At 43.7% G+C, this 25,218-nt stretch overlaps 1 protein-coding gene across 1 annotated transcript in view; it reads left to right on the top strand.

The window, feature by feature from the left end:
* The window catches only part of BACE1 (beta-secretase 1), a 38,274-nt gene that overhangs the window by 151 nt on the left and 12,905 nt on the right, over positions 1–25,218 (top strand). The window contains exons 1-5 of the mRNA XM_069947781.1: positions 1–460; positions 7,010–7,098; positions 14,393–14,609; positions 15,703–15,840; positions 17,329–17,463. The exon at positions 1–460 is cut by the window's left edge and continues 151 nt beyond it. Coding sequence (XP_069803882.1) covers positions 188–460; positions 7,010–7,098; positions 14,393–14,609; positions 15,703–15,840; positions 17,329–17,463 — 852 coding nt within the window. The 5' untranslated portion in view covers positions 1–187. The remainder of the gene's footprint in view (positions 461–7,009; positions 7,099–14,392; positions 14,610–15,702; positions 15,841–17,328; positions 17,464–25,218) is intronic.

The raw sequence follows: 25,218 nt of genomic DNA, 5'->3' as shown, positions 1-25,218 counted from the left end.
AGACCTCTAGAGCAGAGCATCCTTCATCCTCAGGAGGAGGAGGAGGGAGGAGAGAGGGATCCAAGCTCAGTGTGATGATGATACTCTTAGCTGACATGGAGCACCGGAGGCTTTGAGGCTTCTTCCAGGAAGCTACCTGCTTTGGGCTTTCTCAGCACGGAGGGAGGGACAGCTGCAGGTTAGAAATATGGAGGTCTTGGCTCTTGCAAGTACAAGCAGCGTCTTGCTGATGCTTCTACCATGCTTCCTGCCAGCTGCTGCCACCACTGGGGAGATGGCTATTAAAGTGCCCCTGAAAAACTACCCTGACCATGGAGCCGTCCAGTCTATCAGAGCCAAGAGGGCGGCAGAAGAAGACGCTGGGCAAGAAACCAACTTCATGGACATGAAAGACAACCTGAGAGGGAAGTCTGGCCAAGGATATTACGTGGAGATGAGGGTGGGCACTCCTCCCCAGACGGTAGGTGATGGTGGCCTTATGCCAGTGCATGCATGTAGTAAATCTTAGTAGGTGTGTAGGACAATAAGCTGTCCATGCAGCGGACAAATGAAATGTGAGCAGGTCATTTCTGTACGTATTACGACTGTCCGCCAGTGGCTGAAGAATCCCATTAATGTGTCCATATCACCAGTGAATGGGCAGATTACTCCATTCAGCGTCTGCCGGAATTGTGGATCACATTATATCATACACTGAGTCATATTTATTTCCATCATGATGTACCAGACAGAACAAGTCTGCAAGTCAGTCACTTATCAGGACTACCCAGACTAATAAAAAGTGCTTGTATATTCACTCCATTACTACGGTCAAGAACTCTACCCATAGTCAGTGTATCCAAAGCTAAAGCCTGTCCGTATTAGTGGGTTATTATTTTCAAGAACTCTGCTGGAATGGAATGGAAGGTGTCCTTGTGATCCTGGTAGGGTGGTGATCACACTGGTACATAGGCCATTACTGTACAGGGATCAGATGGCTGTGTCTATATGACAAGGAGGGATTTTCACTTCTGAAATAAGTAGTGGTGGTTTCCATTCAATGACTACAAGCAGAGATCTTAAAAATCATAAGGAAATGTTATACAAAGTATAATAAAAAGTTGCAGAACATTTCAATATACAATAAATGAGATTTCTTTGCTCCTGTGGATTAGTGTATCAGAGTTGGCAGCACATTATCAGTACAGGTAAAGGATTGTCCCATCTCATAAAGACGTATTGCTAGGGTATTCCATTATTTTATGAATGAAGGGGGTGTTACCTTTGGGACCCCCACTGATCATGAGAATGAATGGGGAACACCACTGGTGTACCCCAGGGTCTTTCTCTGAGTTTTGTACACAGCTGTGCCGCCTCTGTCTGTGACAAGAACTGGCAAGATCAGTAGCAAATCCCCATAGAAAACTTCTCCTGCTTTGGACAGTTCCTTTCTCGGACAGAGGTGGCAACAGAGAGCACTATGTCAGACTGAAAAGAAAACACCACTTCCTACAGGACATACAGCAGCTGTAAGAACTGGAAGACTTGATATTTTTAAAAAGAAGTAATTTACAAACCTATATAACTTTCTTGTACCAGTTAATTTAAAGAAAAAAAATTTAGCTATAGTACCTGTTACTGGGGATGCAGCGATACACCACCACATATCTATGCCATCAATTTACGAGATGAGAAATCCCCTTGTAAATAAGTATGTTTCCATTCACTAACAGCAATCAGAGATCTGGAAATTATTTGGAAGTTAAACAAAGAATATTGCAAAGTAGCATAATTTGCAAAGGTCAATTTTTTTTTTAACTGTATAATTACTATAATATTATATTATTATTATTATTTACTCATCATAGTGCCCTCTAACAACAGACAAGCAATGACCCCAATGTTCACCATGCAGATACCATTAGAGCCTGTTAGTACTACTTCATCAGAAAATCCATGCAGGTTCAGAGAATACTTCCTGGCAGGGGATGAAAAATGGAGTGTAGGGGACCAAGCAATCTGGTAAGTGAGGCATGGGAAATGCTGACCTAAGGTTAACCCCTACAGTTCTGCCTTCACATCTGTTCCTAAGTAGTCCAGCACTAGCAGTGGAACATCCTCTGCTTTTCCGGTCACTGGGAAACAGAATTATACTCTGGCACGTTGGTTTCTATGGAAGAAGAGCGGTTGCAAGACTTGCAGTTAAAGGGGTTACCCAGAAAAAAATCACTTCTACCCTTTTCAAGAACTCTAACTAAATCTAGTGGGATCCCCTGATCAAGACATTTTCAAGATTCTCATCTTTTGACCACAGGGAACAGCGGTTATAAAGAACATCTTCATCTTTGGAGGACCTGTTATGTTCTGCATTACACAGACAACCTATTGATTTAAAGCGGTATTCCCGGAAGAAAGTAGATTTTTCCTGGAATACCCCTTTAATTAGGCAGTGTGTAATACTTCATTTCACCTGTGATGGTGCTGCAGTGAAATAGAACACTTACTGCCAGGTTTACAGCTGATCACTAAAGGCCCTATTACACGGAACAATTATCCGCCGATAATCATCCCGTGTAATAGAAGGCAACGATCAGCCGACATGAACGATGCTGGCTGATCGTTGCTGTCACTTGTCTTTCAACATGTTGAAAGACAAATGACTTGTATAGCAGCAATCTGCCGGCGTCGCTCCGTGGAACAGGAGCGGGGGCAGCAGACAGCTTCTATCTGCTATGGGCTGCGTGGACCATCTAACGATCACCCGGGCAGCCCCCCCACAGATCACCCGGGCAAGAACTATTCCTAACTCTCCTTCTTCATGTTGTTATGCAAAAAGTAGGGGTCATATGGAAGAGAATGTGTCTGCAAGGCTATAAAACAATGTGCTCGTAGTCCATAACCATAAAAACACATGGGTCTATGGGATAAATACACAGCAGTAGAATCATTTTAGTTAAATAACTAGAATAAATAAGTATACTTATAAAAAATAAAATATCAAGAAAGAGTTTGAGTAGGAGAAGCTTGTACTACTCAGTGTCCACACCATCCATGACCTAGAATAAAAGATTGTGTGTAAGTGTAAGTACACATATTCTCTATAAAATGACTAAATAGCCAACCGGGTGTTACTAATTGGGGGTGTGTCCCTGACTATCCAATCACAGCTGACACTGGTAGAATATGCATATTGAGAATTCCCTGAGAATTCCCAAGATATAAATTACTAATACAGTGGTGCCTTGGATTACGAGCATAATTTGTTCCGGGACCGTGCTTGTAATCCAAATCCACTCTTAAACCAAAGAAAATTTTCCAATAAATCATAGAAATGCAGACAATTGGTTCCACACCCCAAAAATAATGATTTATTATTCTGAATAACATGTAAAACAAATAAAACAAACATTTAGAAACAACTGGATATGTGATATTAAAAGTGACTGTACAGTATAGTAATCAGCATGTGGAGTATAATGTATAGTAAGAGCATAAACCTTACAAAACAGAAGCAGTTTGTAGATACCAGGAAGTGAGAATCACAGAGCTGTGCAGGAGGACAGTGACAGAAACTTTTCTATACAGCAGTGTGAAGGGAGTGTAAGTGCAGGAACATTATAGCAGCAGTGTGTATGTAGTGCAGGCACATTATAGCAGGAATGGAGAGGATGGGAAACACAAGGGCTGACAGAGACTGCAGGGAGCAGGAAGGATGCTGTCTTGTGATGAATGATGCAGCAGGTGCTGAAAACTCACTGACTGTGCAATCATCTGCAGTGAAGTAAGATATTCTGCAAAAGGTTTGGATGAGGAATTGGCAAGACTGCTTCTGTAACATGTTTATTTTGTTACTTGATGTCTGGGTACCCCTTTAGGCACATTTAAGAAAGTGTGATTAGTTTATTGCATAAATACAATACCAGTACAGTTGCAGTCTTCTGAGAATATACAGTAGTTATTAGTTATTGTCATCCAAAAGAATATGATTTGGAATTAACCTGATTATGGTTTATGAAGTCGTGCAGCTTGTTAAAGGGGTCGTCCAGGGACAGTAAAAGTTCTTTGGCTGTTTCCCAAAAGTACATGTGTAAAAGATACCAATGTACTTTCATTGTAAATGTGTTGAGTTCCCAACCCTATCAAGTGATGTGTAATAAGGGGGTTAGCCACATTTATTAGCGGGTAGCTCCCTGTTTCCTCTGCATCCATCAGCCACGGTCTGGCAAAGGGCCCTATTACATGGCCTAATGTTTGGTAGACGTTCTACTATACCTTTGATTCTCCTTTATATATTCATTGTACCAATTTACAACTAGGCTTATAACGTATAAGTGATTGCTTCTGTGTAGTGCATGCATGGTGAGATATCCCAGAAATCAATGGCACATCTGAAGCAATCCCTTGTCCCAGGTTCTGAGCTATGGAAATAATTGACTGATGCCAAAAAAATTCAGCACTTGAGCCGAGCAAACCTGAAGCGCACTGTATTTGACTGCTGGTGGCTGAAGAAGTTGGATGCCTAGAAAACACAGATACTACGTATATTTCAGTCAGTATATTTCAGTCAGTATTGCAACCAAAACCAGGAGTGGATTAAAAACACAGAAAGGATCTGTTCACACAATGGTGAAATTGAGTGGATGGCCGCCATATAACAGTAAATAATAGCCATTATTTCAATATAACAGCTGTTGTTCTAAAATAACAGCAAATATTTGCCATTAAATGACGGCCATCCACTCAATTACAACATTGTGTGAACAGATCCCTTCTGTGCTTTTAATCCACTCCTGGTTTTGGTTGCAATACTCACTGAAATATACTGACTGAAATATACATATACTGACTGAAATATACGTAGTGTGAATGCAGCCATAGGCTGTTACGTAATATTTTTTTTAGATCCCAATAGAAACAGTTAATTATAAATGTTAATAAATTTTAAAAACATGTTAATTATACCTGTGCTTTTATTGATGGTTGTCAGGTGAATATAATAAAATAAAGGAAGAAGGTCCGGCACTTTTGGTCGAATGCAAATTCTTTATTGAAGCGACTGCTGTTAAAACCTGAGCACAGCTGACGCGTTTTGATCTGAGAGGATCTTAGTCGTAGCATGGGTTTGACAGTGTGACACCCCTTTCTCTAGCCACACCCCCAGTCAGGGGGAGGGGCTTTACAATCTGCAAGCATACTAAAATAGAACCTAGTTCTACAATAAAAAGTATGTAAAAATGTAAGTGTAGGGTATAAAATACATAATAGAATATAAAAAATAACAGACACCATGAGAAAAGATAAGAGGATGGGTTATAATACAGCGTTACATACATTTCTAGGCATACACAACGTATACATATGGTGGCCATAGTATATAAGCTTGTATAATAAGATAGCATAGAAGTATTTTTGTGTATATTACTAAACACATTTGTGTAGCCGCAGTCGTGTTTGCTTCAAATGACAGAATAAGCTGTGGCCTGTACAACATGAACTTTGCCAAAATCACCCAACCACATCCCCATTCAGTGACTCCTACGCTAAGTGTGCCCTCTCCTGCGGGAGACTGAAAGCCATGAATGTCATAAAAATGAGACTAATGGAAAGTATGGATTACGATAACTGGAGAGGTCAGAGAGGAGTGCTGACTGCTAGGCCTCCTACCTTACACTGCTGGATTAGATTACAGCCAGGAGCTGAGGCTACAATCAAGTCGATTCATTCTTTACTATTACATTAACCCATTGGACATTTCCTGAATGCTCTTCTTCTCCTTTGTTCACACTTTGGAGTGATTGGAGGTCATCAGGTTTTTGTTGATTACATACTGTATGGTTGTTTTTTTCTTGCTCAGTAGATGAGTTTATATTATTGGTGTAGGAATTTTGAGCACTGGTAACTAAAAAAGGTCTATGTTCTTTCCTGACAAAATCAGATTTCCATCAATTTTCCATTAGTTCTCCTATTCATCATAATGTTTTGAATTCCTAAATTAGCAAAGTGTTGTAAATCCCTTTATTCTTTTATAGTTGCATATATCTTACCCCACTTTTTCTTCCCAGACAGTAGAGGAGGGGCAGTTGGAAAAAGGAACACTTGACTGCAGGATCTGACTACACATTAGGTCGTTTTGTAGTCTGGCACCATTGAGACACATAGGAGCTGTGTACATAAAACAATAGAAGGTTTCTATATTGAGGCTGGGTTCACACTACATATATTTCAGTCAGTATTGTGGTCCTCATATTGCAACCTTAACCAGGAGTGGATTGAAAACACAGAAAGGCTCTGTTCTCACAATGGTGAAACTGAGTGGATGGCCGCCATATAACAGTAAATAACTGCCATCATTTCAATACAACAGCTGTTGTTTTAAAATAACAACAAGTATTTGCAGCCATCCACTTAATTTCAACCTTGTGTGAACAGAGCCTTTCTGTGTTTTCAATCCACTCCTCGTTTTGGCTGCAATATGAGGACCACAATACTGACTGAAATATACTGTGTGTGAACCCAGCCTAAAGGGGTAGTTCAGAAAAAAAAAATATTTCAAATCAACTGTTGGCTTAAACTGCCAGAGATTTGTAACTTACTTATATAAAATAAATCTTATGCCCTGCAGGAAGTGGTGTATTCTTTCCAGTCATACACAGTGCTCTGTGCTGTCACCTCTGTCCGTGTCAGGAACTATCCAGAGCAGCAGCAAATCCCCCTAGAAAACCTCTTCTGCTCTCCAGACTGGAAAAAATACAACACTTCCTGTAGGACATACAGCAGCTGATAAGTACTGGAAGACTTGAGATTTTTTTAATAGAAGTAAACTACAAATCTCTGGCACTTGGCACTTTCTGGCACCAGTTAAGTTAAAAGATTTTTTTTTTTTTTTTGCTGAACTACCCCTTAAAGATGATAGCACAATTACAATAGTAAATATTGGCTGCGTAGGTTTACATAGACTTTTGAATTACATTAAAAATGTTGGCAATTATATGAATGACAAAATGTATCATCGGTTGCCTTTACTTTACAGCTGAACATTCTGGTTGATACTGGCAGCAGCAATTTCGCAGTGGGTGCAGCCCCCCACCCTTTCCTGAAGAGATACTATCATCGGCAGAGGTAAGCAATATGTGACTTCATATCTTTTATCAGCATCGTAAAGCGGACAGACCTCCCCCTATAAACCTATATACTAGATTAACTGACTCTTTTTGATAGAGGGAGAGGGAGAAAAGCTGTGGGCTGTCATCAGTGAGGTCATTTATTTCTCAGGTAGCCCAGTATTGGACATGATAATATCTGGCATCTGCCGTATCCCTATGTGGCTTTACTATAGTGTACAGGAGCCCCTCTGTCCACAATCACAGCAACTCAAGAATGACCAGATGGTGATTCCGCTCTTTGCAACAAGGAAGTGAGAGCTATAAGATTATTGCTACAGTTACATATTAACCTAATTTACCTGTAGATCCTGCCTGGAAAATAATAACACTGTTATCCTGTGACTCTCAGGGATCAATTATAATGTGAACGTAGAGAAAAAAAAACATGGATAAATGACAGTGTTACCCATAAGAGAATGTGATAAAATCCTGTAAGGGGAACACAATGAGAAGTAAAGCTTGTATAGTAGAACACTGCACACACAGCAGTTCCTTAATATACTATACCTCTATTATTATAATAGCTCCCTTTATGGGCCATAGTGATCTGATACTACACTGGCTTCCCTGCTGGTGACTTGTTACACCATTAGCCTCAATTTATGCTGCCCTGTATTCTGCCTCCGACCCAGCAGACTGAAGCTATTGTTATATGCCCATTGTCTGCTCACAGAGTCTTTGCTCTATTATTATATAACTTATAAAGGGAATGATTGTAATGGCAGACGCATATTGGAGGATTATTATATATTCTGGAAATTCCATTCCAAAGATCTAGGTTCTCCTCTGCAACATGGGTGGTAAAATGGAAAAGGTAATGGTCTCGTTAATGATTATTCTCTCCTAAAGAGATTGCCATTTACTTACTATTATTTTTATTGATTAAATCTAGATACTGATCGTAATATTTTTTTGATTATTATTATCAGATTTTATATATTTTTTTGTATATACTTAGGGGGGCAGCTATCTTACCAGAGCGGAGCAAGGAACCTCAGCCAACATTCACTACCTCCTCTCCCCCTTGGCAGCAGTATACGGATGTCTGTCAGCAGCAATCATTCCCTTCCTAACTCCCCCACTAGAAATAGCAATCTCTTCCATACTACCCATATTAACAACTCATTTCCCATTTATAGCAGACTCTCTGGGAGTTGGATGTAGAGTGTCAGGAGAACTCTTTGGGCAGTATTACACAGGACGATTAACGTTCAAAAAATCGCTAGATCGTTTGGATTTAAACCCTAATTGTTTTGTGTAATAGCAGACAACGATTAAACAACCAATGATAAATGGTTGATCGCTTGATAGAATCTGGACCTATTTTCATTGTTGATCGTTCACAAACACATTGTTTGGTTGTTCCCTGGTCTATCAGCCAGGAAAGGACAAGCGCAAGGACGACTGTAAGTAACGATCATCGTCCTGTGTAATAGGGAACAACCCTGTGATTGGCTGAGCGGTCTGTCAGCTAACAGGCCACTCTGAAGTTAGAGCGCGTGGGACCCGTGGAGAAGAAGACCGCAGCAGCAGCCCTGGAACGTGGATAGGTAATGTATATAGTTTAAACAAGGGCTGCAAGGACATCGGTAACGATGTCCCTGCAGCCCTTATTTAACGATTATCGGGCTGTGTAATAGGTCCAGTAAACGAGCGACGATCTAGCAGATCCGTGTCGGATCCTCAACTTATGGTGCATTTACACAGACAGATTTATCTGACAGATTTTGACAGCCAAAGTCAGGAATGGACTTGAAAAGACCATTCCTTTATGACCTGTTCCCTGTTTATAGTCTGTTCCTGGCTTTGGCTTAAAAAATCTGTCAGATAAATCTCTCTGTGTAAACGCACCATTACTCATTTGTAGTTTCCAGACTGGCTACTTGGGTGCAGGATCGGACCACTCAAGGTCTTGTTGCCATGATGTTATTGTAGGACCCTTACCCTTTTAGCCATGGAAAGTGCACGACTGGCAACCTCAGTGACGGTTTTTCTTAGGGTTCTGATGCTCTAGTGCTCTCACACTTAGTGCTGATTTAAAGCAAATGTACCACTAGGCACATCGTTTTGTGTTTTCAACATGAGTAAACCAGCACCGCCACAGGGATGCTGGTGGCGCGGCCCTTTTTTTAACCCACTCGCACATGGCACCATTTTTTTTTGCATTCTCTACATTAGTAAAGATTCCAGTGATGAGACCCTTACCAATCCACTAGCTATCCCCAATCCTGTGGAGGGTTACATATTTCTGAAACAAAATATGCACTCAGCACCAGGGTTACCCCCTTTAATCCAAAGTTGAATGTAAATTTATAAGGGCATTTGTATTGTTTCTGTAGATTATATTACAATCTACGGACACCTTTGCAGTGATTTTTGTTATAGTTCATTAGTTTCACCAATTTACATGAAGCAACTTTCTAAATGGTCTTCAAAAGTCAGACAGACTGTTGGAGAAAGCTGCAGGGAGGGGGTTACACACCAGCTCAAATAGTTGACAGTGGGGAGAAATCTTGGAGGACAACTCACACAGGCTGGAGAGATAGAGCAGAGTACACAAACAGACATCTGATTGCAGTGTTTGTGGGCCAAAACGAAATCATGTGCCAACTATAGTATTTTTATTGATGCTTTTCTGGGCAGAAACATAGAGTGTGACAGCATCGTAGTAAGTATGGAGCAAGAATGGAGAAGCAAATGATCCATTAATTGAGTGTAATCCTTGTCTTTCCTGTTTCCATATTGGCACATACCAATCATTTCACCCAAATCTTCCATGCACCAATTTATCCAGTATGAAGCAGTTGTTATTGCTTTGAAATGATGTAACGCCTGGAGTCGTGGATCCACTGAACCGTCACTAGCGATGGTAGTAACCGCACCAGGGAGCGGAGTCTAAAGGGCCGCTGGTTTTCACCAGAGCCCGCCGCAAGGCGGGACTGACTTGCTGCGACAGGCGACCCCCAGGTCGCTACCCCTGGCTTGGTTGCTAGTGACAGCAGGCGAGGCGTGGCAGGAGCAGTAGGCAGATGGTAATGCAGGCAGAGGTCTGTGGGCGTAACCGCAGGTGGCAGGCAGTGCACAGGAACAAAGGGTAAGCAGCGGACAGGGACTAGGGACCGGGACAGTGGACAGGGACTAGGAACAAGGACTGAGGTCAGGAACAACAGGGAGCTGGGCCAAACGCTATGGGAAGCATGTAGAGGCTCCAACACGAGGGACAGGGCATGCTGGGATTTATAGGGAGTGATTGGTGCAACTACCAATTAGGGGGGGACTGGCACTTTAAATCTGAGACAGCACGCCCTAGGAGGCGGGGACAGGAGTAGGCACAGCGCGCGCCAGCCGGCACAGCGGGTGACAGGAGCAGGGCGAGGTAAGGCGCCCCCCGGGGCCGAACTAGTAGCAGCGCCGGATCCCTGCACATGGACCCCGGCGGCTGCATGGAGAGGTCGCGGCGGCTGCCTGGAGCAAGGGACGCCGCCGCGGCCGTGACAAATGAATACATTGGAGCATGATTTTTGCCATTGGGTCATGTATACCAATATTTTACATGACATTCTGCAGTTACCATGTTTGCCTAAAACCTCTCAGCCCAATGGGCCAATTCACCCCACAAGATGCTGTGGGGTTAAAGCTGCTGGTATATACCAGAATAGAAGTATATTAGCAAGGTTTGTATATAGTCTATGGGGGAGATTTATCAAACATGATGTAAAGTGAAACTGGCTTAGTTGCCCCTAGCAACCAATCAGATTCCGTTTTTCATTCCTCACCTGCTATTTGGAAAATGAAAAGTGGAATTTGATTGGTTGCTAGGGGCAACTGAGCCAGTTTCACTTGACACTATTTTGGATAAATCTCCCCCTATAAGTGTACAAACACACACACACCGTATACGCAGCGTATTTACTGCTGCGATACGCAGCAAATACGCAGCAAATACGCAGCAAATACGCAGCAGATATGCAGCAGATATGTAGCAGATTAGATCTAAATAACTGAACACAGCATCAAATCTGCACCATCAAATTTGCTGCAGATCTGCTGCGTATCTGCTGCATATACGGTGTGTGTGTTTGTATCCTAAGGGGGACATTTATTAAGTCCGGCATTGTGCACAGCCAAAAACCTATGCCAGCAGAGGACTCGAGCAGGTTTTCAGCGTAACTTTAACAGAAAAAGATAATGAATCGCGCGGACTATGAGTTCCGCCCCCTCCACACCCCCTCCTCGCCCCCCCCCCGGCATGCCCGGCGGAAAGCGCAGTTTCTCTAATATTTTATTCGCAAAATGGCCGTTTTGCGAATAAAATATTTGCAAAGCGCCACTTCCGTCGAAATTCAAAGATACGCCAGATGATACATTTCCCCCCTAAGTCTATATTTAGGATTCCCGACCCATTTAATATTCTTGACTTCACACTGCGTGCCCTCATTTATCAGAATATCAAGCATTGGATCAATGTTCTTAGTATGTGACTGGCTCTGGGCAGATGAAGATTATTGCTAGCTTGGGTTACAACTCTCTGAAAGCAGGATATTCAGGCATTAGGGATTAACCTAACACTCTCAGCGCCTGAGTGATATTACCAGTGGACCGCGTGCATAGGCATTGGTGAAATAACAATCATTTTCTCCACAATTCCTAAAATAAATAATAGAACCAGTATTATATATATATATATATATATATATATATATATATATATATATATATACATACAGCAGCCAGACCACTGCTAAAATATTTAGCTTGAAGATCCCTACAATTATAACCATATTAGTTGAGATAAAAAGCACTTTGGCACCAAAATGATGGCCATCCAAAAAAAAAAACAGCAGCGAAACAGGCCAAAAAAAGACATTGTGTGAACATAGCCCTAAAGCAACTCTGTACCCACAATCTGCCCCAAAACCGCTTGTACCATTGGATAGCTGCTTTTAATCCAAGATCTGTCCTGGGGTCCGTTCAGCAGGCGATGCAGTTATTGTTCTAAAAAACAACTTTTAAACTTCTTTAAAAGGCCCTGTTTGAAATTGACGTGGCCTACAGTGTCTATGCCCTAGATTTGCAACGCCTCTCCATCCCTCCTCCCCGCCCTCTTCACCAGGTGATGAATAAGAGAAATGCTGCCCAGGGGCATTCCTAATGATGAAGAGGGTGGGGAGGAGAGACACAAAGGCAGTGGAAGACTAATGCACAGACACTCTAGGCCGCGCCAATTTGACACAGGGCTGCAAGTTTAAAAGTTGTGGGACAATAACTGCATCACCTGCCAAATGGACCCCAGGACAAATCATAGATTTAAAGCAGCTATCCAAAGGTACGAGCGGTTTTGGGGGGGACAGATTGTGGGTACAGAGTCACTTTAAGGCTCAGACTACTGCTTTATCGTTCTTATGCTCCATGCTGCAGCTCCTCGTGTTCAGATTAGTTGTTGTATATACCTCAACTGGAAATCAATGCAAGGCACACAACCTCCATTACAGCAAGGACAGAAAGGTTATATACTACAGGCAAGTAAATCACCAGTGAGAGAAAGTACACCGTCAGGTACGGTAATTGCCAAACATATAGTGAGCCAAATGAGCCCCGAGAGGAAAACGTCATTTGTGACAAAAAGAAGGAGCCGCTGGGCTCAGTGATACTCCCAACCCTTTCAGCAGTCATTAGAAGTTACCATGACTTAACCTCTGACGTTATACAAGACAAAAACAGCTATGGGTTTAGATTTGAATGGCATTGTGCCATGCTGCTATGTATGTGTGAAATGGATGGGTATGCTAGAGATCTGAAATTATAGAAATTTGAGGGAATTTGTTACCAGGTTTATGATGCCCCCTGTGGTAGCGACTGACATAACGACCTGTCAGCTACACTGACAGCACAGATATGCATATATCTGTGCTGCCAGTTTCCCATTGGCGATCACACGAGCATCGCATACATACCTCACCATTGCTGTGTGATCCAGGGGGAATGTCTGGATCTGCGCCCGTTACCTATGTTGGAGTGGAGGGATCTAGGGGGACTGTCTGGATCTGGGCCTGTTACCAATGTTGGAGTGGAGGGATCCAGGGGGACTGTCTGGATCTGCACCTGTTACCTATGTTGGAGTGGAAGGATCCAGGGGGAATGTCTGGATCTGCACCCGTTACCTATGTTGGAGTGGAGGAGCTTTGTCTATAGTTTTGATCCCCTAGTGGATTCGTGAGAGTGGCTGTGCTCCGTATTTACGTTTTTTTCTTCACTGTCTGTACCCCCCCAGCTTTCTGTCCGCTGCTGTCTCTTCAGGGCCCTCCCCCCTTCCCGTCTCCTCTGACTGTCAATCATTCTGCAGGAGGGGCGATGGCCTCAAGATACAGCAGTTGCCTGAGAGAGGGGCAGACAGTGTCATAGACCCGCCTCTGTGATACTGTCAGTCCATGGATAAAAAATGTTTTTAGCAACACGCAGGATCACATAGCAGCACTGAAAATATATATGCACTGCTTGTGTGATTGACAATGGAAAACTAGCACCGGAGACATATGCATGTCCATACTGTCATATTCCTTTTAAGAAAAGCTCAAGACGTCTTTGGTTATTATGCACTAAACCCCATTTTGCTCCAGACAGATAATATTCTAAAGTGGGCTCATTTTTTTTGTGTTTTTTTTTTTACTCTAGAGCAATGTTCCCAAACCTATAACTCTCCAGCTTTTGCAAAATTACAATTAGCGGATCCTGTTACTCACATGACTGCACAGCTTGCACATATGATATACCCAATGCTATCTATGCAGTAAGAAACCTATCACTATGACAGACTAAACAGGTATAATTTTTAGTACATTATGATTGTCAGATGTTTAAAGAGTTAAATTATCCGGATGAGATAGGAGACAGATGGAGTGCCAAGTAGCTATGGAAACCACAGCAAACAGCAGCTGGTGAGCTTGTCATTGTCTATACCAGAGTCGGGTATAGGAAGCGGCTACCAATGTATCACATGTGGCACTGATCGATTAACATTTGGCATGATGAGGATGCCGTTCATAGGTTTGGCATTGGTATAGTTCTGCTGATCCCTACAATTAACCCTTCCTAGATCTGTTTTTTCTCAATTTGGGAAAGATTATGATTTCCTCTTCTTTAAAGATTCTACGACCATACTTCGGTAGAATGGACCCATGAAACATATGCATTGGGCTATAGGAGACTTCCATATATATTATACATTGACCTCTCTTGCTGTGTGTTTACAGGTCCAGGACATATCGGGATGTCCGAAGAGGAGTGTACGTTCCATATACACAGGGAAAATGGGAGGGAGAGTTGGGTACAGATTTGGTCACAATCCCACATGGTCCCAACGTCACTGTCACAGCAAATATTGCAGCCATAACGGACTCTGATAAGTTCTTCATCAATGGCTCCAACTGGGAGGGAATACTGGGACTTGCATATGCGGAGATTGCGAGGGTAAGTACGTGAAAAGTTGTCCCTCCATGACACATCATTCCGTTAAGAGGAATTTAGCACAAGTGAAAGGAACAACTTCACCTTTTTGGAGATACGTTCGTGAAAAAGCTTGTATTCAGAAATTCTATCTACAGCAGGTTATTACAGTACCATACAGGCGGAGGAAGTTTTCAAACCTACAGTCACACATAGCATCAGAATGGCTTTAACTAACTTTACTGAACTTTTTTTTTTACCATGGATGCCCAGGGTTAAAGGAAAACTTCCCATTGCTGATCACATGAGCAGATTCCTGTTCCTACAATCCGTCCTGCTCTGTGATCCAGCATCTTCTTAAAAAAAGTTTTCATCCCTGGGCTGACAGTGGCATAAAGGTGTGTCTGGGACACTGCCTGCACCTGCACCTGCCCCACTCTCCAGCTGATATAGTACCTCCAGGCCGCCTCCTCCAGAATGATTGACAGTCGTAGGAGGCGGGCGGCAGTCTGAAGGTACTGTATTGGTTGGAGAGCTGGGTGGGCAGAGGCTGTGCAGGGCGATTGCTGACAGTGTCACAGACACACCACTGCATGGAGGTTTAAAAAAAACAACAATGTTTTTTAAGAAGATGCCGTATAACAGAGCAGTGTGGACGGTACTTATGCTTATGCTAATATTATTGGCAATAGGATAACCCCCTTTAAGGAAATGTTGGCATCAGAGGGCTGATTTGCATATCTTTCCTCACTGAATTTCTCACATCTGAATTTCCTCACATCTTTATGATGCTCTCCTTAAGGAGAAATATTACACATTTGATCCCACAATGATAGTATTCTATGCAGTTAGCAAGCAACTTGTTTTCTACTGAGGAGAGGCAGCAACCCTGAAACAGCTGTTTACAGATGGGTAACTTTATAGGGATGTTTGGCTTAATAAATTCCTAGACATGTACTAAGGCTTCTTTTAAAGGAAAACCACCTTTAAGATGGCGTCAGAGTTACAGCAAACTCTGTAGCTTATGTGTCTGTAGTCTGAGCTTAGCCATACATTTATGTTTTATACTCTTCAGGGTATTCTTGGAATTAATATTCAGATTCCCTCTCTCTTTTAGCCGGATGACACACTTGAACCTTTCTTTGACTCTCTTGTAAAGCAGACCCGGGTCCCCAACATCTTCTCACTGCAGTTGTGTGGGACAGGATACCCCATCAAGGAGGGCAACACGTCGGCCTCAGTGGGAGGAAGTATGGTGAGTACAGGAATATTACTCCCATCATACTCGTATTGGTTTAGGGCAGGGGTGGGGAACCTTTTCCATGTCAAGGGCCGGTCGGGCATTAATAGAATAATTCGAGGGCTATTTAACCCCCAAGTCATGCCCCTTGTAGCCTAGTTAACCCCCAGTAATGTCCCTGGTAGCCTAGTTAACCCCCCCAGTCATGTCCCTGGTAGCCTAGTTAACCCCCCAGTCATGTCCCTTGTAACCTAGTTAACCCCCAGTGATGTCTCTGGTAGCCTATTTATCCCCCCCAGTCATGTCCCTGGTAGCCTAGTTAACCCCGCAGTCATGTCCCTGGTAACCTAGTTAACCCCCCAGTGATGTCCCTGGTAGCCTAGTTATCCCCCCAGTCATGTCCCTGGTAGCCTAGTTAACCCCACAGTCATGTCCCTGGTAGTCTATTTAACCCCCAAGTCATGCCCCTTGTAGTCTAGTTAACCCCCCAATGATGTCCCTGGTAGCCTAGTTAACCCCCCAGTCATGTCCCTGGTAACCTAGTTAAACCCCCAGTCATGTCCCTGGTAGCCTAGTTAACCCCCCCCAGTCATGTCCCTGGTAGCCTAGTTAACCCGCCCAGTCATGTCCCCGGTAGCCTAGTTAACCCCACCAGTCATGTCCCCGGTAGCCTAGTTAACCCCCCCAGTCATGTCCCTGGTAGCCTAGTTAACCCCCCCAGTCATGTCCCTGGTAGCCTAGTTAACCCCACCAGTCATGTCCCTGGTAGCCTAGTTAACCCCCCCCCCCAGTCATGTCCCTGGTAGCCAAGTTAACCCCCCCCAGTCATGTCCCTGGTAGCCTAGTTAACCCGCCCAGTCATGTCCCCGGTAGCCTAGTTAACCCCACCAGTCATGTCCCCGGTAGCCTAGTTAACCCTACCAGTCATGTCCCTGGTAGCCTAGTTAACCCCCCCAGTCATGTCCCTGGTAGCCTAGTTAACCCCCCAAGTCATGTCCCTGGTAGTGTACTTAGCCCCCAGTGTCTGTCCCAAATAAAAAAAATAAACATCCCACTCACCTTTCCTCCGCTCCCACGCTGCCCAGGTCCTTTTCTCTGTCCTCTAACCTGTGCCCGCCTTCTCCTGCAAGCAGCGGGTGATGAAGGAAGACGTGCGCCGCTCTGGTGAGGAAGGGGACGGCACTCACAACATCCTCCTGTGTCTGTCAGCTGTCACAGAGGATGATGTGCATGCCGGCTCTTGCCCCATTAGAGCGGCGCACATGAGAGGGGAGCCGCGGGCCGCATTGGGAGGTCTCAGGGGCGGGCCGGAGGTTCCCCACCGTTGGTTTAGGGTGACATTAATCGGGGACTGTGTTACAAATTACCCAGGTGAGGAGAACATGTTACAATTGCAGCCACGAATGTGTGAGGGGGAAATTCTATGTGATATGATAACATAGTATATTATATGTACTCTAGGGGTCAAGTGCAGTTAAAGCTGAATGTATGCTTTTTCTCTAGGTGATTGGCGGGATTGACCCATCCCTTTATGTAGGTAATATATGGTACACACCAATCAGAAAGGAGTGGTACTATGAGGTCATCATCGTAAAGATCGAAATCAATGGACAGGATCTGATGATGGATTGTAAAGAGGTAAGTGTCATGGGGTACCCTGCAGGAGTAATAATAATGACTAATAACTGTATAAAAGTTAGGTGCTTATATTAATGTTAAAATTATTTTTTACATATGTTAAGTTTCATCTTAAAGGGGTTATCTGGGTAAAAAAACAATGTTCTAAATAACCCCCCTTCCCAATACCAATATCTTGCACCTTTTCCTTGTTTTTTCTCCATTTTATCCACTCTGGATATCTAAAATCCTCCACTCAGGGTCCACTCTGACCACACTCAGTTCCCTCTTTCCCCCTCCCTTTGTAGTCACAGGACATGTGATCTCCTCTCCTCAGGGGGCTGACCCCTGAAATAGGAATAAGGGAAAGAATTTAGAAAATTTAGAACTCCAATGACGTATGGTACGTCTTGAAGCGATCCTTTATGCAGAGGCCGGGGTGATCAGGACAGGTATCACACTGGAAAATTGTGTCCTTCCTGATCCCCTTTTACCGCACACTCTGCACTGGGATCTCCCCTGTTTTCCAGTGTGGGGGACTTCACCCGGAAAATGTACAATATAAAATGCCCTTGTACGATGCAAGGTCCTTAATATTTAGAAGCGCTTGGGCCCTCTCCATGGCTGCCAAATATTAGGGCTTTAATTACTGCTTTCTGGAATTCAAGGTATTTCCCCAGTGGCCGGCACATCGGCACAGCACAAAAGCGTACATCGCTGTTTGGACCAGATGTACGGCCACCTTTTTGTACCACGTTCTGTTTTTTCTCGAGAGATCAACTCCTCCCATATACTGATTGTAGTCTAGAACACAATCAGGTTTCGGCACCACGTTTGTGGTACCACGGACAGGGACAGGGGTGGTGCTATTCCTGAAATTGTGTCCTTATATTTGACCAACAACATATTTTCACTGGAAAGGCCCCTGCTCTCACTCTCACTTGCCATCGGTTGTCTTAGCAGATGACTTGGGAGGGTTGATTTTTCAGAATGGTGCCGCAAGCTACAGTAGCTCGGGCAGCAAGGGACCGGAAGAGGGGGTGCTGGTATGAAAGTTATCCCCATACAGGTGGTAACCTTTATCCAGCAGTGGGAAGATCAGTTCCCAAACGATCTTCCCACTAACTCTGAGGATAATGAGGCATTCTGGGGGTTGGATTCGGGTGTCCCTTCCTTCATACAGTCTAAGGCCATGTTCATACTCCGTAAGAGACCGGCCGTTCCGTGACCCGGTCGGTCTCTGAAAAGATCATCCTGGACAGTACTGCAGTACCGGCCGGATGATCTTTGCAGCCGCAGAGTTCTGATGCATGTTTTTTTAACAGTAAGAAGGAAAAAAAACCTACGGCAAAAAAGGAGTTGCTGATAATGTTGCACTTATGCACGGTACTTATCAGCAGCCAGTGGCGGAAGGATATAGAAAAAAAAAACACTCCAAAGAGGAGGAGTTGCTGATCAGCGGCGCACTTATGTGCAACGCTAATCAGCACTCAGCGGCGGTAGGGGGCGTTAAAAAAAAAAACACACTACCTGCACCCCCCAAAGCTTCTGATCAGTGTACTATATACACTAATCAGCTGCTAGGGGGCAGTAGCACGAACCTGGACGAAGATAGCCGAAGATGAACGGAAACAGACGAAGTTAAACGACGGGAGACCTGAAGATAGACAACGGGGATGAAGAGGACGACGTGGGACAGCTTAATCTCCTCTCCGTACGCCTGGATCAGGTGAGTATGGTGCACCCACACCACACACACCTGTTTTGCACACCTCAACTAACTAACTGACGGCCGGCCGGCCAATCACGGCTATAGGGGCAGTGGCACCATGGTCACTTTTACAACACACACTGATGGCGATTGGTACTGTCTCGGACAGCAGAAATCACCATTGATTTCCGGATCACCGATGACCTGTAATGTTATGGCTGATTGTTGAATATCTGATAACATTTATTCAATATCCAACCTCAAAAAAACTACAGGGAAGATAATTTTATGTTAAAGGTTTGCCAATGTGTTCCGTACCATGGCTGCCACTTCTAAGACAGAGATAGGGACCCTTCGGCTCTTCAGCTGTTGCAATATTACAATTCCCATCATGCCTGGAGCTATAGCTTTGGCTGACCAGGCATGATGGGAATTGTAGTTTTGCAAGAGCTGGAAGGCTGCAGGTTTGTGTTCCAATATCCGTGTTATACAGTGTTTACTAGATGGTGGAAGTGGACTTTACACGGTGCCCAAGTACAATAAGTCTGTTCCACCATTGTTGCAGCCCAGCTGCTCGGTGTACTGTATGGAAACAGGGACTCCTGCTTTTAAAAAATGTCCCTGTTCCTGTCCATATTCTATTGGTGTTAGAAAACTTGGCTATATTATGCATCATATACCAGAGGAGATAGAGAAACTTTTTTTTTTTTTTTTTTTAAATCAACTGGTTTCAAGAGTGGAGTACGTATCAGCTGCCGAATGCTCTGCAGGAAGTGGTGTATTCTTTCCAGTCTGACATAGTGTTTTCTGCTGCCACCTCTGTCTGTGTCAGGAACCGTCCAGAGCAGCAGAGGTTTTCTATGGGGATTTGCTACTGCTCTGGATAGTTCCTGACATGGACAGAGGTGGCAGCAGAGAGCACTGTGTCAGACTGGAGAGAATACACCACTTCCTGCAGGACATAAAGCAGCTGATAAGTACTGGAAGACTTGAGATTTTTTTCTCAAATAGAAGTAATTTACAAATCTTTATAATGTTCTGATAACAAGTTGACTTTAAAAAGAAATTATATTTCCGGAGTACCCCTTTAGGTTTTCTAAGACAAGCACTATCCTGAGGAAGACATGATATGTTTCCCTAGGGGATGCATACTTGTTATTCACTGCAACAGAAGGTTTTCTTCAGATGTTTTTCTGCATTCTGCATTATTTGCTTGAATTCATAACCTTTGTTGAGATTCCACATACAGAATGTCCCTAAGCCAAGTTTTAGTCTAATCTATCAGAGATATATTTATATTTTATGTATGGCACTAATACATGCCTGCATATACAAAAGGGCAAAAACATGCAATATTCTGCTATTCCTGATGGAAGGAAACTGTGGAGATCTTGCTGAATATCTGCATGAAATATGGAGTAACCGTAAATGTCAGATTTTTCATGAAACAACAAACGTGATGTATAACGCCGTGAAATAGTATTTGCCTCGATTTCTTCTAAATTGGCTCATTCCTCACATTTACATGTTTTAGATCTGGAATGGGAAACCTGTGGCCCTCCAGCTGTTGCAAAACTACAATTCCCATCATGCCAGGACAGCCGAAGGCTGTCCAGGCATGATGGGAATTGTAGTTTTGCAAAGCTGGAGGGCCACAGGTTACCCTTCCCAGGGCTGTCTTAAAGGGGTACTCTTTTAACTGATTTCTGAAAGATATATAGATTTGTCATTTAATTCTATTTAAAAATCTCCAGTCTTCCAATACTTATCAGTTGCTGTTTGCCCTGCAGGAAGTGGTGTATTCTTTTAAGTCTGACACACTGCTCTGTGCTGCCACCTCTATCTATGTCAGGAACTGTCCAGAGCAGGAGAGGTTTTCTATAGGGATTTGCTGCTGCCCTGGACAGTTCCTGTCTTGGACAGAGGGGGCAGCAAAGAGCACTGTATCAAACTGGAAGGAATACACCACTTCCTGCAGGATATACAGCAGCTGATAAGTATGGGAAGACTTGAGATTTTTAAGTAGAAGTAAATTACAAATCCATATAAACTTCTGAAACCAGTTAATCTGAAAGAAAAAGATTTTCACTGGAGTACCCCTTTAACAGCATTATGGGCCCCTTGTTAGAGCTTTCAACTGCCTCCCCCACACTGACCAACCCCCTCCCCCCAATCTTACGACCCCTCTTACCTTCCCTGCCATATTCCGAAGCCACCCTACTTCTTCCCCTGGACGGCCCCTAGCCAAGAAAAAATGCACATTATACACATGACTTCCTGCTCGCTTCCCTGCACAGCTCCAGGCTATACTCTCTCATTGTTTTTGAGACCCCGCCCAGCGCACGCACATTATGATGATACAATTGTGTGGTGCATGGGTGCGATGGCTTCTTGTTGCAGGGATTTGTGCAGTGCAGCCTCTAGTAAGAGCGTCAGGGGTGGGGGGTGGATAGGGAAGACCGTGGCCCCAATCTTACAAGAGAGAATGACACTGACAGACAGTGGAGCGGATTGCTCATCGCTGCTTTATCTGTCAGTCAGTATTTTACAGTCTGTTCAGAGAGCAGAGGGGCCCCCTATGGGTACTATTACGCACAGTGATTATCGGCCCTACTTGGCCAATTATCAGTTATTCCGGCAAATAATCGTTTGGTATAATAGCTCATGCAGAAAGGCCACGAATAGCCAACATGCACAATGTCAGCTGACCGTTATCTGTCCGCATGAACCAAAGTTTTGATAATGATAGCAATGGTCTGCTGGGCCATTGCTCCGTGTAAAAGAAGCGGCAGCACCAATTCGCTGCTGTTTTCCCCGGTGATGGGTCCCTTGGCAGCCGCCTACCCTCCTGCCCAATGGGAATGATGACCCTGCCCCTTCCCTGTTTTAGGTGATCCGAGTAATTTTATTATGAGCAGCAACAATGCAATAAACACAAAATGCAGCTGAAGATAAAGATTTATTAATAACCAAAAGTTAAAAAGGAATTCCGGTTAAATAAGGTTTAACCCCAGCATGAATTCCAGATGCAGAGAGGAGAGTTCCAGATGCAGAGAGGAGGGTGGCGGGTATGGTAAGATGGTAATGCCAGATGTTATAGGCAGATGGTAATGCCAGATGTTAAAGATGGTAATGCCAGATGTTAAAGGTGGTAATGCCAGATGGTAGATGGTAATTCCAGATGTTAATATATGCCAGATGTTGTTGCCAGATGTTGATGCCAGATGTTAATGCAGATGGTGATGCCAGATGGTGATGCCAGATGGTGATGCCAGATGGTGATGCAAGATGGTGATGCCAGATGGTGATGCAAGATGGTGATGCCAGGTGGTTAAGATGTTTCTGTTTCTATAAATCTGTAGGAGCAGAGAGACACCAAACAATGATGGTAAGCAAAGAGGTGAAGGATACTTTATACTTTTATTATAGTTCACATCTTTATAGAAATTAAGAAATGAATAATTTCCTATAGAATATTCTAGAATTACAACTAAATAAGCTGTAAAATTTTTTACAAGTTCTAACAACACAGTAATGGTCGAAATGTGTGGGTAAATCAGCCATAACTATAGAGGGTCCATTTCTGGGCACTCCATACTTTCTCCACCGCACTACTAATTCACTGAAAGGGCTGTTGTCACAGAACGCACTACTAATTCACAGAACGGCCGCTGTCAGTGAAGTTCATCCCAGCTGGTACTGCAGTACCGGCCGGATGAACCTAATTTCTTTTTAATTGGAATGCGGGCGTCAGCGTTCCAATTCACCATAGCAGACAATGTAAAGTGCGTCCGGAGCTAGACTTTACCTTGTCTGCACTGCCAGTTTTTTGCCGCTGCTATTCAATGAATAGTGGCCGCACAAAATTGACATGTCAGTTTTTTGTGCGGCCGCAAGGAATCCTGGCCGGAGTGTATACAGAGTGTATACACTCCGTCTGGGTTTCCAGTGAAATCAATGCAATGTATTTTTTCATTTAATAATGGCCAATATTAAATGAAAAAATAAGTTGTGTTAATTTAGCCTTTAAATGCAAACTAGTAACACTCTAACTCTGTAAGTGTAGGACAACGTGCTAGGCTTAAGCCCCTTTTACACGGGCAGATTATTGGCAAGAAGTGTTGCTAAAAACATAGGCCAATAATCGGCACGCGTAAAGGTTTCAACGATCAGCCGAGGAGCAGGAAAACGCCCACTCAGCGGCTGATCGCATCTTTTGTGTGGGTGGTAAAATCTACGGCTATCTTTGACATTTCTGAACGGTAAGTAAGGGCGGCGTTGTGTGGAATGACTACAGAAAGGATCTTGTATACTCACAGTTTAGTCCACGATGTTCGGACGGGAGCAACAAAAGAAAGATCTTATCCTAAGGAATAACAAGAAGAAAGCTGACATGAAGAAGCTTAAGAGACCCCGAGGGAGGAGCGTACCCCAGTGGCATCTTTGTGCAGCAGGATATGCCCCATGACTGGCACCACTAGATGGCGCCTGTGTGCAGATATATAGTGTGTGCAGGTTTTATATCAGTGTCTTCTAATGGCGCAGTAAGATGTCTATATGGTGGTGTAATGTGTCTGTATGTTAGTGTATTGCATCTCTCTACTTACATAGCCAGCCTCCTCTCCCTCTTCAGTGCGCGACGCTCCTTTTTCATCAGTTGACGCTCCTTCTTCTCCAGGCGACGCTCCTTCTTGAGCTCTCTTGTTAACTCCTTTTCAGTCTCCTCTCTAATGTACATAAAACATATATCATGTTATATGTAACTATATAAAGACTGGGAGACATTATCCCAGTCTCTAGCGCCAATGTAAGAGAATCCCACTGTGTGATAACTGATTGAAAAGTACAGGGTCTTACCTGATAGACTCAAGGTTGGGCTGCCAGGTAATTTTCGGAAAGCCGCCACTGGTAGAGAACAGAACTGGTTAGGTTAACATATCATAAATGGAATCAACAAAAAATATTCAGGTTTTGGATTAATTTTTCTTCTATATGGAAGACTCCACCATACCTGAAAGCATTAGGAGTCGAATGGACCAAGGAAAGCCATCTGCAAGAGAAGCCAGAAGAAGAAACATATTGACAAGTCTTCCACAACTAGTGATGAATAGAACTACCCACACTACCCAGGATATAAGTGGCCATGGGGTATAAGGAGATATGTGGCCATGGGGTATAAGGACATCAGTGGCCATGGGGCATAAGGACATAGGTGGCCATGGGGCATAAGGACATAGGTGGCCATGGGGTATAAGGACATAAGGTGCCATGGAATATAAGGACTTAAGTGCCCGTCAGGAATAAGGAAATGAGGGACCATGGGGTAAGGAGATGGTTATAGGGGTTAGGGATGGAAGGGGGGGGGGGGGTAATACTCACTCCTCATCAGGTCCGTCATCCCCAGCGGTCTTGAAATTGTCAATCCTTATATAGAGGAAAAAAGAGAATGATGCTACATAAAAGCTACATAAAAGCTACATAATGTTAGCTATATAAAATATTCAGATGTTAGGAATTTTTTTTCCTTCTACAAGGGAGACTCCACCATACCTGAAAACCTGAGGATACGGCGGCACTATCAACAGCCATCTGCAGGAGAATCCAGAATAAGAAACATATTGACAAGTCATCCACAACTAGTGATACACAGAGCTTCCCATATTTATTTCAGAAAGTGGCCATGGGGTATAAGAAGTTAAGTGGCCATAGGGGATATAAAATTAAGCAGCCAAGCACAGTGTCATCATTTACCTCCATGGCCATAGAGTAACCAGCAACACACAGTGCATGGCTGTTTACTATACCAGAGCATGAACACCTATCACAATGATAGAAGTCCTGGCCCCATGAGACAGGGCATTTTGATGTTACCATACGTGGTGTTTAGGGCCGTATTCACCACTAGGCACCCGTTGTCCGGTGCCTAGGGCAGCACCTTGCAGGCGGGCAGCACAAGGGAGCAGGGGGAAGGAAAAAAACTTTTTTACATTTTTTTAGTCTCCCATCTCTCGTTCAGACTTGCCAGTAAATCTGCTGGCTTTATTGGGGGAAGGTAGAAGGTTGAA

This window comes from Dendropsophus ebraccatus, chromosome 12 (genome assembly GCF_027789765.1).
Source record: "Dendropsophus ebraccatus isolate aDenEbr1 chromosome 12, aDenEbr1.pat, whole genome shotgun sequence".
NCBI lineage: Eukaryota > Metazoa > Chordata > Amphibia > Anura > Hylidae > Dendropsophus > Dendropsophus ebraccatus.
This window is presented reverse-complemented; position numbering and strand designations above follow the sequence as displayed.